Source organism: Tupaia chinensis, unplaced genomic scaffold (genome assembly GCF_000334495.1).
Source record: "Tupaia chinensis unplaced genomic scaffold, TupChi_1.0 Scaffold000152_1, whole genome shotgun sequence".
In the NCBI taxonomy this organism is placed as follows: Eukaryota; Metazoa; Chordata; class Mammalia; order Scandentia; family Tupaiidae; genus Tupaia; species Tupaia belangeri.
The window spans coordinates 628,130-644,501 of NW_006159623.1; the positions used below are offsets into that span (position 1 = coordinate 628,130).

At 44.6% G+C, this 16,372-nt stretch overlaps 1 protein-coding gene and 1 pseudogene across 3 annotated transcripts in view; one reads left to right on the forward strand and one right to left on the reverse strand.

The window, feature by feature from the left end:
- Positions 1-1,664, forward strand: part of LOC102503333 (ATP-dependent zinc metalloprotease YME1L1 pseudogene) — a 3,190-nt pseudogene extending 1,526 nt beyond the window's left edge.
- An 8,639-nt stretch (positions 1,665-10,303) lies between these two features.
- The window catches only part of ALDH7A1 (aldehyde dehydrogenase 7 family member A1), a 63,869-nt gene continuing 57,800 nt past the window's right edge, over positions 10,304-16,372 (reverse strand). For all 3 annotated transcript variants that reach the window (XM_027770689.1, XM_027770688.1, XM_006145525.3), the window contains 4 exons: positions 14,809-14,906; positions 13,344-13,417; positions 11,364-11,439; positions 10,304-10,558 (listed from right to left, as the gene is read on the reverse strand). In XM_027770689.1, the coding sequence (XP_027626490.1) occupies positions 10,504-10,558; positions 11,364-11,439; positions 13,344-13,417; positions 14,809-14,906 (303 nt within the window). In that variant the 3' untranslated portion in view covers positions 10,304-10,503. The remainder of the gene's footprint in view (positions 10,559-11,363; positions 11,440-13,343; positions 13,418-14,808; positions 14,907-16,372) is intronic.

The window sequence follows — 16,372 nt, forward strand, 5'->3', positions numbered from 1 at the left end:
AAAAAAAAAGAGAAGAGGATAGAGAAAGATAGCAAGTGAACAATAGAGGGGATGTTAGTGAGAAACAGATATGGTTTATTATCTGTTGAAGATGACGTGTATAGTATTCTCAACTGGACTGGTCTGGGAAGTATTTCATGATGGGTGAAGTCTTTTAACAAGCAAAATGAGAAATAGTGATTGACTGTTTTAAAAAATTATAATAATAATTATTGGGAAATGCATGGAAAAGACTTTGAATGATAAAGCGGGGAGATCGATGCCTCTGTATTGACTGACATGCATGGCATTCCCTTTTGAAAAAGCAATGGAAGTCAATGTAAAGTTATATGTAATCCAATGTAATATAAAGAAGATTATGATAATAATAATTAAAAAAAAAAAAATTGGACAGACTGAAAAATTGGACAGACTGACGGGAACCAGCAGTTAGCGTAATGGCTATGTCGCTGGACTCCCACGCAGTCGACTGCGGTTTGCGTCCCGGACCCGGTGGCTTAGAACTCACGCCAGGCGCGTGTGCGTGCATGCCCAAGATCCCGAGAGGAGAATGGAGGAGAAGGGATTGCGGCGTGACCATCCCCCCTGGGGGGTGATTTCTCACTTTCTGTCTCTATGTCTCTCTCTGTCCGTCTGGCGAGCGCACGCGCCCTATAGCGAAAAAACCTTTCAGAAAAAAAAAAAAATTGGACAGACCGATGGACTGGTAGGAAGTCCACTTCCTGGATTTTGTAAAGGCAAAACATTTCTTGCCACTGGCATACATCTCACATCTCTGCGCGGTCCTTCTTCGAAAATAAATATGGTTGCTTAGAGATGTTTCGTACTTCACATTCGTCTTGCTTGCGCAGACAACACCCAAGAGCTCTTCAAATCATTTGTTCAGATCTTCAGTACGGGCCAGTTCCCATACAGTCTCAGGGCTTTAAAACTTTGGAATCAGGCTGTCAGCAGGTGGCGTGGTGGTTAAAGACACTGGATTCCCACCCACATGGCTGACCACGGTTCAAGTCCCAAACCTGGTGGCTTGCTTTCTCACTTCCCATGTCTCTCTCTTTGCCTCTGACTGGTCAAATTAATAATAATAACAAGTGGAATTAAATAAATCTTAAAGAAAATTTTTTTGAAATCAAGGACAAAATGTCTGCAATCCACCTCTGAAAGATTAACCAAAACGTGGACTATAGCACCATCACGCGTGAAGGGGATTCTTTTGCGGGACTGATCGGATGTTGAGAATTTGGATAAATTCATGAAAACCAAAAAATATGCCTGAAGCTCACCAAGACGCAATTAAAACTGGTTTTTGCGAGGGTTTTCTGAAAGCGCAAGCACTAACACAAAAAAACTAATGATTCCCTCAGGGGAGCTCCTGGATTCTCTTTGTCCTGCTGCTGTTTGGCATTTATGGACTCTTTAAAAAACCAATTTTTTCTGTTCACCTCCGGACAACAACAGGACTTGATTCTGCAGTGGATCCTGTCCAGATGAAAAATGTCACCTTTGAACATGTTAAAGGAATCGAAGAAGCTAAACAAGAATTATGGGAAATTGAATTCTTGAAAAACCCACAGAAATTTACTGTGCTTGGAGGCAAACTTCCAAAAGAAATTCTTTTAGTTGGACTACCAGGGACAGGAAAGACACTTCTTGCCCAGCTGTAGCAGGGGAAGCTGGTCTTCCTTTTTTTTCTTTTCTTTATTTCTTTTTTGAGAGGTTTTTGCTATAGGGTGTGTGCGCTTGCCAGACAGAGAGAGACAGAGACAGAAAGCGAGAAATCAACCCCCCCAGGGGGGATGGCCACGCTGCAATCCCTTCTCCTCCATTCTCTTCTCGGGATCTTGGGCATGCACGCACACGCGCCCAGCGTCAGTTTTAAGCCTCGGGGTCCGGGACACGAACCGAGGTCGACTAGGTGGAGTCCAGTGACATTAGCCATTATGCTAACTGCTGGTCCTTGGTCTTCCTTTTTATTATGCTTCTAGAGCAGAGTTTGAGGAGATGTTTGTTGTGGAACCAGCCATGTCAGAAATCTTTGTCATACGTTTCGATGCATCTTTCATGCAAATGCTGAATATTGTTCATTTTAGAGGAAGAATAGTTCTTATCCTTTCTTTGCTAATTGCTTATGATGGATAGTCACCTGAAATAGTCTTTGTAGGGTTCTAGTTTAACTGAGTATGTTAATAAAGTTTTGCTCTTTTTCTAAATAGCCAGAATTATCCAAGAGCTGATGAAAATACTAGATGAATTCAATTGATGGCTACCACAAAGCTCTTGGTCTTTTTATTTTATTCAATTCTATAATGTGTAATAAAGGTGTAATTAGCTTCAAAAAAAACAGAATTGGAAAAATATAAACAACTCTATCTAGAAGAATCACAAGTTAGAAAATCATTATCAGATAAACTGAACGAGACTAATGACAATTTGGCAGCGGTCAGGGCCAAACTTCTTGTGGCAAAACAGCAGAATAGATCTTTATTTAGTCTTACTACCAGATCAGCCCTAGAGTCACCTCACGTTTGAAATATTTTTTTAAGAAGTTTTTTCCCTAGACACGTGTGCTCACCAAGGAGAGAGACAGAGACAGCAAAAGGAAAAGTGAAAAAATCACCCCTGAGGGGCGATGGTCACACTGCAATACCTTCTCTTCCATTCTTCTCCTGGGATCTTTGAAATGCACATGCGCCAGTGTGAGTTTCAAGCCACCGGGTCCAGCATTTGAACCATAGTTGGCCATGTGGGAGTACAACAACGTAACCACTATGCCATCTGCTGGGCCCATGTTGGACATCTTAGTAGTTCAGTGCACAACAGAAATCATATGTCAAGAGAGACCTCAGTGATTCCTACCTCACTTTTATGAACCTCAGGTAAAAGCGTAGAGAACCAATTCCAGATAAGAAATTGGAAAGAGGCGTAGAGAACTAAGAGAAGCTGCTACCGAATTCGCATCTGTATCCTGTAGAGCTTCTCCTCCAAGATCTACTGATGAGCCAACCAAACCCAAGATTTACTTTCTTTTCTTTCTTTTTTTTTTTTTTTTTTTTGGGGAGGTTTTCCTTACAGGCAGGGCGTGCGCTCGCCAGACAGAGAGAGACGGAGAGACAGATAGCGAGAAATCACCCCCCAGGGGGGATGGTCACGCCACAATCCCTTCTCCTCCATTCTCCTCTTGGAATCTTGGGCACGCGCGTGTGCACCCGACATGAGTTTTAAGCTACCAGGTTCAGGACACGAACCACGGTCAACTACGTGGGAGTCCAGCGACATAGCCATTACGCTAACTGCTGGTTCCCAAGATTTACTTTCGAGAACATCATAAGAATATGACAGATCTTGAAGAAAAATGGCATGATCTGAAAGATAAAAATTTTTACTGACTGGACGGTTTACATAACCTTTTTTATTTTCCATTAAATACATGACACCTAAAAGTCTTTATTAAAGACTTTTTTTAATCAAAAACAAAAGAAAAAAGCAAAAAAGCTGCCTTCCAGCCCAGGAGCTTCTGCCAGGCTCGTCTCCCCTGCCTGGCCCTGCAGCCCGTGTATCTGCCGGGGACCAGCCTCGGCATGGGTGGGTTATCTCGACGAAGGCGGCGAAGGTGAACAGAAGACAGAGGCCTCGATGCCTTTTCATGCACGTCCTATGCCGGACACCCTTCAGAGGTGGCCCTCTGAGGAGTGACAACTGCTAGGAATTATCGTGCCTTTTTATTGATCAGAGCCAAGGGGAGCGGTCAGTCGGAGGACTTCCTGGAAGATTTTATCGTACACTCAGGATGTATAGGAGAGCTATGCAATTCTTTTATAGTAGTAAATTGGGGAGTCAGAGGGGGGTCCGCTTCCCAGTAAGGCTGCCAGTTTCTGGAGCAAATAGCAAACAGCCTTGCTGACATGCTAAGTGACCCAAGCTTTGTTCCAGAGTCGGGGGGGTGGGGGTGGGGGGGGCACACAACAGTGGCCTTGCCAACATGTTGATCCGACCGGAAGCGGAGCTCAAAGGTCGGGGGGCTCAGACAGATCCTGGGGCCTCGCCGGGTCGGACTCCTCCACCGCGTTCTGCCTGCAGATGCCTCACCCACTCAGAGCCCCCACGCCAGCATTCCCTGTGGGCTGCGGAGACGGCTGTTGGAATTGTGGTGATTTTTACGACCTTCCTAAGACCGGGTGCCTATGTGCTAAGCAATCTGCACCAGTTCAGAAGACAGTAGATGGAAGATGTCAAGTAGCTGTTAGCACCCAAAAAGTCATCAGAGAAAACTACAGATTCTTTAAGTGAGCAAAAGTACTTAGTTGATGATGCAACCATTGTGGATATTCAGTTTCAAAACCATATGTTTATGGTAAAAACTTAGTACGTTTTTACTACTGTGCATCATATAGATGTATAGTCAGAAAATTTTGTTCTGCTTGGGTGTTAAATAAAACTGAAACATTTGTGGTTGGGAAAAAAAAAAAGAATAAAGGCTGTCACCTGAATCCTAATGTCTTCATATATCTTAAATTGTAAAACTGACAAACACCACAAAGAAAACCAGCATAAGCGGCCGTGTGGACGAGGTGCTAAGCATGGGTGGAAATAGTCACCATTGCACAGTCTCCAAGACCAGGCAGATAAAGCAAATGAGGGGACCAGGACAAACGGGCAAACCAAGTCAGGTCTAAGCCGGGTGTGTTGGGCACAGGGAACTAAGAGTATGTGCCTCATCTAAACATCTTGAAGTTGCAAACAGATAACATTCCAAGCCAGCTCCGAGTTTGTGACCCGTTTTATGGGAAGACAGTAGAATGCTTGGGTTGCTGGGGAAGAGGAAGTCAGGCCTCTTGCTATTCCCAGGAGACAGAATGCCACAGAGATCATCTGTGGTTGCAGAGCCGGGGGTGGAGGCTTAAGAGACTCCCTGAAGGACCAGCCCATGGTCTGGTGATTAGGGTGACCTCATGGTTCAAGGCCTGGATCTACAGCTTGAAGACACTAGGCACAAGTGTGCATGCCCAAAATTCCAAAAGGAGAGATAGCGAAGGGATTGCTATATGGCCATACTCCATGAGGCGTGCCTTCTCACTCTCCCTGGCTCCCGCCACTGTCCTCCACCTTCGCCAGCACAAGTGCCCTCTGGCAAATTTAAACGATAATTTGAGAGACTCCCTGGAAAGGGGAGGGGAATGGGGGACAGAACAACGTTCTGATTTCCTTTGGGTGAACTGCTTTCTCAGGACTGCCTGCCTCCCGCTGTGGGAGCCAGGAGGAAGGTCCTTCCACCTGTTTCCTATGGGACCTCAGCAGACCGGTGTTCTCTCCAGGGACTGGAGAAGTACAAGAGCCTAAGAAAAGCAGGGTCCGCTGCTGTGGCAGAAGCAAGCATGCTATCCACACCGCACGTCCTGGGTGGAGGCAGGGGGAATTCCTGGCAGTGGTGGCCCTGTTGATGGGTGAGGAGTGTCGAGCTGCGAAGTCCTTGGTTCTTCGGGTCCAGATTGTTACTGGTTAATTGTTACTGTTATTACTGGAGGTGTCATGAATATTCATTGGTGGGAGGTCTGTCATACTACCTAAGTCCTTCCTTTGAATTTGAATCCGAGCGTTTTCTCCTGCGCTTGCGCACTTCTCACAGGTAAGGAATGAGGACTTCGAGTACCTTTATTGCTCACGCCCAGTGTGAGCCAGGTGGTTTAATTAGACTGCTAATTAATTCCTCGTCCTAGTGGGAATTACTTGAGGATTAGGGTGTTGACCAAAACGCGCGTTTGGATCTTTTTGATAAGAGAAAAATGTACGAATCATCCCTGTGTGCTTCCCTCAGGCCCCAAGGAAGGAAGAAGGCAAATGGCCACGCCCTCCTGGCTCCGGGGCTGGGTGAGCCTTTCGCTCTTCTCTTAGGGCTGCCTGCTCATGGCTAACTGCCTACCACAGCCACAGCGCCCGGTTTGGACAGGAGAAGGCAGCGGGGCCGTGAAATGCCCATTACAACCGGCGATCAGCAATCACGGCAGCTCTCGTGCTTAAACCTCTGAGTATGCGGTCCAGTCTGGCGGCACGGCTGGGAGCAAACTGAACTGCAGCGGGAGCCACACAGCCGGAAGCAGGTCTGGATACCTGGGTTGGCCTGAAAACATGCCAGGGGCACGCGTGTCTGTCCAGGATCCTGACAAGCTGGAGGGCTGGGAGAAGGAAGTGTGGTATGAGATGCTGCCAAGGGCACTGCTTTCTCTGTCTCACACACATGCACAGTAACATAAGCAAAATACATATTTTCTTTAAACGTTTATTTTTTCTATGAATGAGATGAAAAGAGAAAGAGAGGGCAACCCCAAGTGTCCTGAGGCCACAATCCACCCCCCAGCTTCAGATCACAGGCCCAGGCTCCCCAGGGACTCAGGATGAATGACACTCGGAGGTCTCTGGATGCGAACCCAGAACCTCCCACGTGTGCCAGCCTCAGTGTCATAACTGACCACTGTGCTACCGTCTGGCCCCTCGAATAGATAAAAAATATGTACACGTGTGTATTAATAAGCATTTTTTATTTGTTAAGTCAATAAAAAAGAACAAAGAGTAACAATTTAAAGGCAAAATATTTTAATAAACAGTATGACCCAAAAAAGTCTTTACTGCTAGAAATATGTGTAGAAAAACTATGAACTCATTTAAGGAAAGCTTTCAGAGTCAGTTTCACCCAACCTCTGTACCTAAGATTAGAGCTTCCGTACATCCCCCCCATAAGCCGCGTATTAAAGATGTCACTGCAGCGTGACTGCGACGTCATGGTTTCTGCAGAGACAGACGCCAGAGAGCCTCCTTACACGCCGGACTGGAGAGAAATTACAGATGTAAAGAACCTTTAAACACTGACACAGCTTATGTTTTTGAAAACCTGTCTAGGGGGACCAGCAGATGGCATAATGGCTATGTCCTGGACACCCACATAGTCGACCGCGGTTCGAGTCCTGTACCCGGTGGCTTAAACGCATGACTGGCATGTGTGTGTGCGTGCCCAAGATCCCGAGAGGAGAATGGAGAAGGGACTGCGGCGTGGCCACCCCCCATGGGGGAGATTTCTCGCTTTCTGCCTCTCTATCTCTGTCTTTCTGGCAAGCGCACATGCCCTATAGCAAAAAAGCTCTCCAAAAAAATTTTAAAAAAGAAAACCTATCTAGGGATCAGCAGATGGCATAATGGCTACATCGCTGGACTCCCATGTAGTCAACTGCAGTTTGAGTCCCGGACCCGGTGGCTTAAACTCAAGCCAGGCACGTGTGTGTGCGTGCCCAAGATCCTAAAGAATGGAGAAGGGATTGCTGCGTGGTCATCTCCTGCGGGGTGATTTCTTGCTTTGTCTCTCTGTCTTTCTGGCGAGCACACATGCCTTATAGCAAAAACCTCTCCAAAAAAAAAAAAAAAAAAAAAACCTGACCCTATATAAGGAGGAAAAATGGTATTAAGACATATTTCAAAAAAGTTAATTTTGCACAATTTCACAAAATGAAAATGACTTATTACATGATTCCTAATTTTTTAAATTATTTAATTGTATTTATTATTATTATTCAGTTTGACCAGAAAGAGACAGAGCAAGAGAAAGCTGCAAGGTCCAGGACTTGAACCACAGTCAGCCATGTGGGAGGCCAGTGCCTTAGCCACCTGCTGGCCTCCTTTAAATATTTTAAGTCATACCTAATTTTCTTCAGATAGTATTAGTCGCTAAATAAAATAGGGCTAAAATACTTGTACCTAAACATTATGCTGTAGGGAACCAGCAGTTAGCGTAATGGCTATGTCGCTGGACTCCCACGTAGTCGACCGCGGTTCGCGTCCTGGACCCGGTGGCTTAAAACTCACGCCGGGCGCGTGTGCGTGCGTGCCCAGGATCCTGAGAGGAGAATGGAGGAGAAGGGAATGCGGCAAGACCATCCCCCCTGGGGGGTGATTTCTCGCTTTCTGTCTCTATGTCTCTGTCTGTCTGGCAAGCGCACACGCCCTAAAGCAAAAAACCTCTCCAAAAAAAAAAAAACATTGTGCTGCAAAAAAGATATATCATCACAAGACTTTTAAAGTTAGTGCCAAATTATGATTTTCTTAAATCACCACTCATTTTTATAAGTATATATATCTCAATAAAGGATAATTGAGTCAATTTTGAACTCGAAATTGAGAAATAAAGGTGGCTTTCAATAACAGGATCATGTCATGATATTTAAAATAGCCCTTAATTCAGTAACAGGAACAAGCAATCCTGCCAGCCTATGAGCTGGGGCAGAGGAGGGGAAAGGTCAGAAGTCAGGGTTCAAGTACACGGTTCTCCAGAACCATTCCCTTTTTTGTTCAGTTTTTAGCAGTTACTTATTTACAATTCAAAGAATCAGAGTTCGAGGCTCGTTATGGAAAACGCATTCCATATCTCCCTACCCAGCCCACAGCAACGACTCCTTGGGCACTTACTTCCCTATTATAATAAGCATGTGTTGTTACTTCGTTTTCATAATTTTAGACATTATTATTTCATACGGAAAACGAAGAACCAACCGTCTGCTTTTCACCAACCCTTACTCATGGTATCTTCTTGCCAATGTCCTTCCAATAGGTGTATCAGCATCTAGCTTGATTCGTGTCTGACGGGACATGATTCCTAAAAGGTTTCAGCAGTGCCTGACTCACTCTTCACAGCTGGCCGTAACACGTACGATGAACACCTGTCCTTCTCTGACACACTTATAATATCTAGTTTTCCATTCGCTGCCCTTTTTTTTTTTTTTTTTTAAAGTTTTTGCCATAGGGCACATGAGCTCACCAAAGAGACAGAGAAAGGGAAAGTGAGAAATCACCCCCCAGGAGGCAGGGATGGGCGATAGCCACACCACAATCCCTTCTCCATTCTTCGTTCAGGATTTGGGGCATACATGCACACGTGCCCAGTGTGATTTTTTAAGCCACCTGGTCTGAGACTCAACCTGTGGTTAGCCACATGGGAGTCCTGTGCTTTAACCACCACGCCACCTGCTGGCCTCTCTTTGTCATAATTGCCAGTTGTCCAAATCTCTCTACAAATGACATGTTCGATGGCCTCTGCCTTGGTCCAACCAGGTGAGAGGAGAGGGGTGGTGGCTGCTACAGAGAGGGGTATGGAGGGCCAGGCAGACAGAGCAGGGGCCTTTGGGCTGAGCCAGTGCAGAGGCTTCTGTGTAGCTTCTCAGTAAGGAATGGGATCTCGGCAAAGAGAAAGCAAACCCTCCCCAGTTCTCTGTGAGCATGTGTGGCCACACTCAGGATGGTCAGTTGAGAATAAATCTGAGAACAGCTATAGGAACCTAACAGCCAGACAATGATTTAAGGTTGCATAAGAAATCAATTTGTTTTTTTCTTTTCTTTTTTAGATTTTTGCGATAGGACATGTGCCAGAGAGGGAGAGAGAGAAAGAGAAAGAGGGGAAGTTAGAAATCAACCCCTGAAGGGATGGCCATGTCACTATCCCTTTTCCTCCATTCTATTGAAATTTGGACCATAAACCCACACACGCCCAGCATGTCTTTCAAGCCACCTGGTCCAGGACTCACACAATCAAGTTGGCCATGTAGGATCCAGCACCCTAACCACCATGCCACCTGCTAGCCCTTGAGATATGCTTTTTTTTTTTGAGAGATTTTTGCTATAGGGCAAGTACACTTGCCAGAGGGACAGAGAGACATAGAGACAGAAAGTGAGGAATCACCCCCCCAAGGGGGATAGCTACATCACAATCTCTTCTCCATTCTCCTCTTGGGACCTTGGGCACGCACATACGCCCAGTGGGAGTTCCAAGCCACCAGATCCAGTACTTGAACTGCAGTTGACTACGTGGGAGTCCAGCGATGTAACCATTACACCATCTGCTGGCCCCGAGATAAGTTTTTGAGAGAACTGGACACAGAGAGTTTTGGCCCCAGAGCCCTCTGCAAATGGCAGGTTCAAGGGCAGACGTTAATGTATTTCTATCCTACAAATCTCTTCCAAATTGACATGGCCATCCTGAGCAAGAGCCATTAGCCAGTGGTGAACGTCCCTTCTCAATTCAAAACCAACACGGCCCCCTTTCAATCACACCTTTCCAATACCCGCCGGGAGGTCAACACTCACCACGAGAATCCTTCCCTAGCTCAGGACACCTGCATCAACTGGAAACTCCTGTCTTCCTCTCCATTCAGACCTTACATTTCTACGTTTCCTATCAGTGCATGCACTGTTTTTTCTAATTAACAAAATAATCATTAACTTCATGTATAGCAAATGCCAAAAACTCCTCCAACCCATCCAACCAAAATATGGCTCCGTTATAACAATTTTATTTTGATGTTGTAAAAATGTGTCCCTTGATTTAGGCCTCTGAGGTCTTAAGGGATTAGCCACTGTCATTATTCAAAAGGATGCCTTTATTGAGGACGAATCTCAGTTTTCTGAGCCTTCTTCAGAAGCAAAAGGAATGCCTAAGCAACTTTGAAGTAATGTCCCTGTAAAACACCTCTACTGAAACTTGATGCCTTGAGCCAGAGGAAGGTCCTTACTGTAGTTGATGGTACTGAGGGGGGAAATAAACAAAATAAGATCAACGATAGAATATAACATAACAGTTTTAGAATATGTTCATGCCACTAACAAAAGGCAAAAGATCCGTATAGATTAACAAAGAAAAATATCCAAGTTATAAGGTAGAGAAGAAAAAAAAAAAATAGGATACAATATGTTACTCTGCATCCAGTTTTACTAAAAATAACAAGAAAGAAGCGCCAAAGCCTGGGGAGATGCCAGACGTGTCATTCACGGTTTTCTTCTGGGCCGAGTATGAGAACATGTGAGCTACGATGTGCTGTGTATCTCCCCCAAACTCGTATTGCTTTATCAGGGGAAACACAGATCTTCCCATACTAATAGAAATAAAATAAGAAAATATACTATGTTTGAAAGTGACAGCTTAGTTTCCATATTAACTGGTCACCTGGTTTTAATTTGGACAGAAAAAGTATCCCCATTCAATACATCTGGGAGGGACAAGCAGGTGGTGTAATGGCTATGTCGCTGGACTCCCATGTAGTCGACCATGGTTCAAGTCCCAGACCCGGTGGCTTAAACTCACGCCGGGCATGTGTGCATTGTGCCCAAGATCCCGAGAGGAGAATGGAGAAGGGATTGCGGTGTGGCCATCCCCGCAGGGGGTATTTCTCTCTTTCTGTCTCTCTGTCTGTCTTTCTGGCAAGCACACATGCCCTATAGCAAAAACCTCTCCAAAAAAATAAATAAAATAAAACAATAAAGTCAAGGTAAACTGCAGGAAGACAGAGCAGAAAGCATGGGTGTGAAAGCACCTCCCCAAAGCCTATTCTTACCAAGTGGATCGTCTCATGTACTGTTTCCAGGCGTCACTGCCAGACTCCCTGCCACCACCCGTGTGCTTTTCTCCTCCTAGAGAAACACAAAATAGTCACATCTTTTGAGCAGTTTCATCTGTGTGGACTCCTTCTCAGTCTCACTAAAATGCAGATACTGAAAGGAAATATATAAATATTTATATAAATAAGTAGTCATGACTACTTTATATTTAGCCTGGAGCATCTCTTCGGCACACAAACAAATAAAAGACAGAGACCAAAAGAAATAGGAAAAAAAGAACTAAAAGGGAAAATAAAATATTTTTTTAAAAAAGGAAATAGAAAAATGCAGAAAGTTGGGGGCAGCAGGTGGCATGGTGGTTAGAGGCGCTGGACTCCCACATGGTGACTGCAGTTTGAGTCCCAGACCTGGCGGCTTCCTTTCTCACTTTCCCTCTCTCTCACTCTGTTTCTCTCTGGTCAAATTAAAATGATTAAATACATAATGTTAAATAAAAATTTAAAACAAAAGAAATATGCAGAAAGCAGAAGAAACCCTTAGATAACACCATCAGACTACGGTATGAAGAGTGGAAACTGGGCTGATGCCAGGCAGCCGGATCTCACATAGCTGACCATGAGGTCTGAGTCCCACACTAGGCAGCCTGAGAAACACACTGGCCAAATCTGCATGAGTGGCCCAAATCCCAAAAGTTAGGAGAGATGGAGAGGGATGGAGAGGGATGGCAGTGTGACCATTCCCCATCGGGGGTGCCTTCTTTCTGCCCTTCTCTAGCACACATGCACTAAAAAAAAAAAAAGAGTGGAACCCTCGTGGGCCAGCCCTGCAGAGCAGTAAGAGAGCCAGGTCCCACATAGTGACTGCAGTTTGAATCCTAGCCCCAGTGGCTTGAAAAACATGCCAGGTTGGGGCCAGCAGGTGGAGTAATGGTTATGTCGCTGGACTCCCACGTAATCAACCACGGTTCAAGTCCCAGACACTGTGGCTTAAAACTCAAACCAGGCACACGTGCATGCATGCCCAAGATCCCGAGAGGAGAATGGAGGAGAAGGGACTGCGGCGTGACCATCCCCCCTGGGGGGTGATTTCTCACTTTCTGTCTCTCTCTGTCTGGCAAGTGCACACGCCCTATAGCAAAAAACCTCTCCAAAAAAAAAAAAAAAAAGAAATGTTTTATGTTTTTTTAAAGAAAGGAGGAACCAGCAAAGCATTAAGAAGTGTTTTTTTTTTTTTTTAAAGAAAGGAGGAACCAACAGTTGGCATAATGGTTACATCATTGGATTCCCACATAGTTGACTATGGTTTGAGTCCCACACCAGTGGCTTCAAACTCATGCCGGGTGCGTGTGCATGCATACCCAAAATCCTGAGAGGAGCATGAAGGAGAAGGGACTGCAGCATGGCCATCCCCCCTGGGGGGTGATTTCTCGCTTTCTGTTTCTCTGTCTCTCTCCAGCGTGCACACGTGCCCAATAAAAAAAATCTCTCTTAAAATAAAAAAGTATGGTGATTAAATGTAAATAATAAATAAAAAAAAAATTTTAAAAGGGGTTGGGCCCAGTGAAAAGAAATCTTTTATCTAGTAAAGATAATATGTTTAATACTTATTATTCTCATTTTGCAAATAAAAATCAGAATACTTCTTACAAAACTTCCCAGTTATAAAGCAAGGTTTTTTTAACTCTTTTTTTGGGTCTTAGGCCCTCTCCCCAGAAAACAGATACTGCTGTTCCCAAAGCTCCCATAGCTCAGGTCAAAGGTCTCTGCTCTAACCTGATGCTGCTCATGGGAGGAAAATGCAGGACTCTGGACCATAACTTTGAACACGGAACATAAGCTCTTTTTAGGCATGTTAGATCACACGAGATTATTTCTGAATATATGAAGGCCTTGTTTCTTGGTCAAACTTTACTAAAAGTGACTACTGTTTTTCCTTGGCCACTCAATGTAGAATAGAAGAAATGGTTCTCTACTTACCAAATGCACCTCCAATCTCAGCCCCACTCGTGGGAATATTGACATTCACAATACCACAGTCTGATCCTTTAGGTCTGTGGATATTAATAAAAAGGAGGCACAGTGAGAGCAAGGTATGGGATCAAATCAAATAAGCAAAAGCAAATAAAAACTCAAACAAAACTCAAAGATTCTTAATACTGAAAAATGGATTTTCAATATGACAATTTCATCTTTAAAGTCTACTCTTGGGCCCAGCAATGATGGCACAGACAGTAAGGTGCAGTTCTGCAGTGCTGGAAGCCATAAGGAGGACTGGGTTTGAATCCCAGGTCAATCTGAGCACACTGGGTGCCGGCATGTCTCCATGATCTTGATCTAGGGAAGATGGGGGGAGACTGTGGCATAATGGGACCCACTTGGGAATGTTTCTCTCTCTCAACGAAATAAACAAACTTAATAAAAATTTTTAAAAACACAGACCAGCCCCCATAGCACAGTGTAACCTCTACATTATGCAGAGGAAGCTGAATCCCACATGGCCAATCAGAGTTAGATTCCCAGCCCCAGGGGCTTGAAGAACACACTGGGTGCATATGCACATGGCCAGAATCCTGAGGGGATGGAAAATTAGAGGAAAGGGGATTTGTGGCTGGCCTGGGCCCTTCTGGGAAGTGCCTGCTTGCTTGCTTGCTTTTTTTCTCTCCCTTTTTCTCTCATGCATGCACGCATTCTCTAGCATTAAAAAACAAAAGTTCAGGGGCCAGCAGGTGGTGTGGTGGTTAAGGTGCTAAACTCCCACATAACTCACTGTGGTTTGAGTCCTAGACCCAGCAGCTTGAAAAAAATCATGCTGGGCACATGTGCACGCACACCTGAAATCCCAGGAGGAGAAGGGAGAAGGGAATGCAATGTGGAGATCCACCCTGGGGGTCATTTCTCATTTTCCATCTCTCTGTCTCCACCTTTAATTAAAAAGTAAAGTATACTCGCCACACAAATAAGGCTTATAAGAACATTCAAAATAGGGGCCAGCAGGTGGTGGGTGGCTAAGGTGCTGGACACTCCACATGGCTGACCACGGTTCAAGTCTTGAACCTGGTAGATTGCTTTCTCACTTTCCTTCTCTCTGTGTGTCTTTCTCTGGTCAAATGAAAATGACTGAATGGGGAACCAGCAGTTAGCGTAATGGCTATGTCGCTGGACTCCCACGTAGTCGACCGCGATGCGCGTCCCGAACCTGGTGGCTTAAAACTCACGCTGGGCGCGTGTGCGTGCGTGCCCAAGATCCCGAGAGGAGAATGGAGGAGAAGGGATTGCGGTGTGGCCATCCCCCCGTGGGGGTGATTTCTCGCTTTCTGTCTCTATGTCTGTCTGGTGAGCTCATGCGCCCTATAGCAAAAATCTCTCAAAAAAAAAAAAAAAGAATAAATAAAATTAAATAAATAATTTTTTTTAAAAAAAATTCAAAATAAAAATGTTATACCCAAGCCAGCGGAAGATTCTACCCAAATCTTTGGTGAAGATGCTACTCGAAAGTCCCTGCTGCACTTCATTATTCCACGCAAAGACCTCTTCTTCCTCCTAAAAGAGAGTGGGACCATTAGACGGATGGTGTTCAAGCCCAAGTTCATCGACATTAAACTTACTTCGTGAGATCTGCCAGGATGATTTGAGTGCACAAGATGAAACCAAAAAGGTCAACATTTTACTAACGTATATTTCTCTTATAATTTGGATTTTTTTGTTTGTTTGTTTGGAGAGGTTTTTGCTATAGGGCACATGCACTCACCAGAAAAACAGAGACAGAAAGTGAGAAATCGCCCTCCCCCCCCCCCCGGGGGGGGATGGCCATGCCGCAATCCCTTCTCCTCCATTCTCCTCTCAGGATTTTGGGCCTGCACACACACACACCCAGTGTGAGTTTGAAGCCACTGGGTCTAGGACTTAAACCATGGTCAGTCATGTGGGAGACCAGCAACATAATCATTACACTATCTAGCTGGTCTCAATCTGGCTGGTACCAATTTGGATCTTTATTTTTTTTTTTTTTTGGGGAGGTTTTTGCTATAGGGCACATGCACTCACCAGAAAAACAGAGACAGAAAGTGAGAAATCATCCCCCAGTGGGGATGGCCACACCACAATCCCTTCTCCTCTATTCTCCTCCTGGGATCTTGGGCATGCATGTAAACATGCCCAGGATGAGTTTAAGCCACCAGGTCCAGGACTCAAACCATGGTTGACTATATGGAAGACCAGCCAACTGCTGGTCCCTTGCTTCGGCAGCACATATACTAAAATTGGATCATTTTTAATAAATAAAACTTTTTGAAATTCTCCGCACTGTTATATTTTAAGAAACTAAAATGAATGCGTTTTTCCACTCAACCTACTACCCATAATAGTATTTATTGAGCTCTTATTATGTGGAACACAATGAACTAAACACTGAATGCACATTTATGTCACAGGTTTTTTGTTTTTTTTTTAGAACTATTTCATTTAACTTTATTTATTTATTTATTTATTTTAATCTGACTAGAGAGGGACAGAGTGAAAGAGAGAGACAGAAAGTGAGAAAGCAAGTCACCAGGTCTGGGACTCAAAACACAGTCACTCAATGTGGGAGTCTGCACCCTTAACCACCACGCCACCTGCCGGCCCCATGTCACAGGTTTTATACTATCCCTAATTTACATATGAGGCACCTGAACTGCAGAGAGGCTAAGTAATTTGGTCAAGAGCTCACACTCGCACTCACACACACATTACAAAACATGAAATTTTACTCTACCGTCAGCATATGTGAAAAAAAGCATAACCAATTTAAAGCAAGACCTAAAGCAAGGCAGGCAATTCAACTGCACAAGCTGCAATTCTCACTTTTCTTTAACTGTTAAGAACAGCACATTCAGGGCCAGCACATGTTCGCTATAGCAAATTAAAAACTAATTACAATAATAACTAAAATAAAATTAATAATTCATAAAAATAAAGAATGGCACATTCGAGCTCACGCCCCGGTGCGTGGCTGCCACGCCGAACGG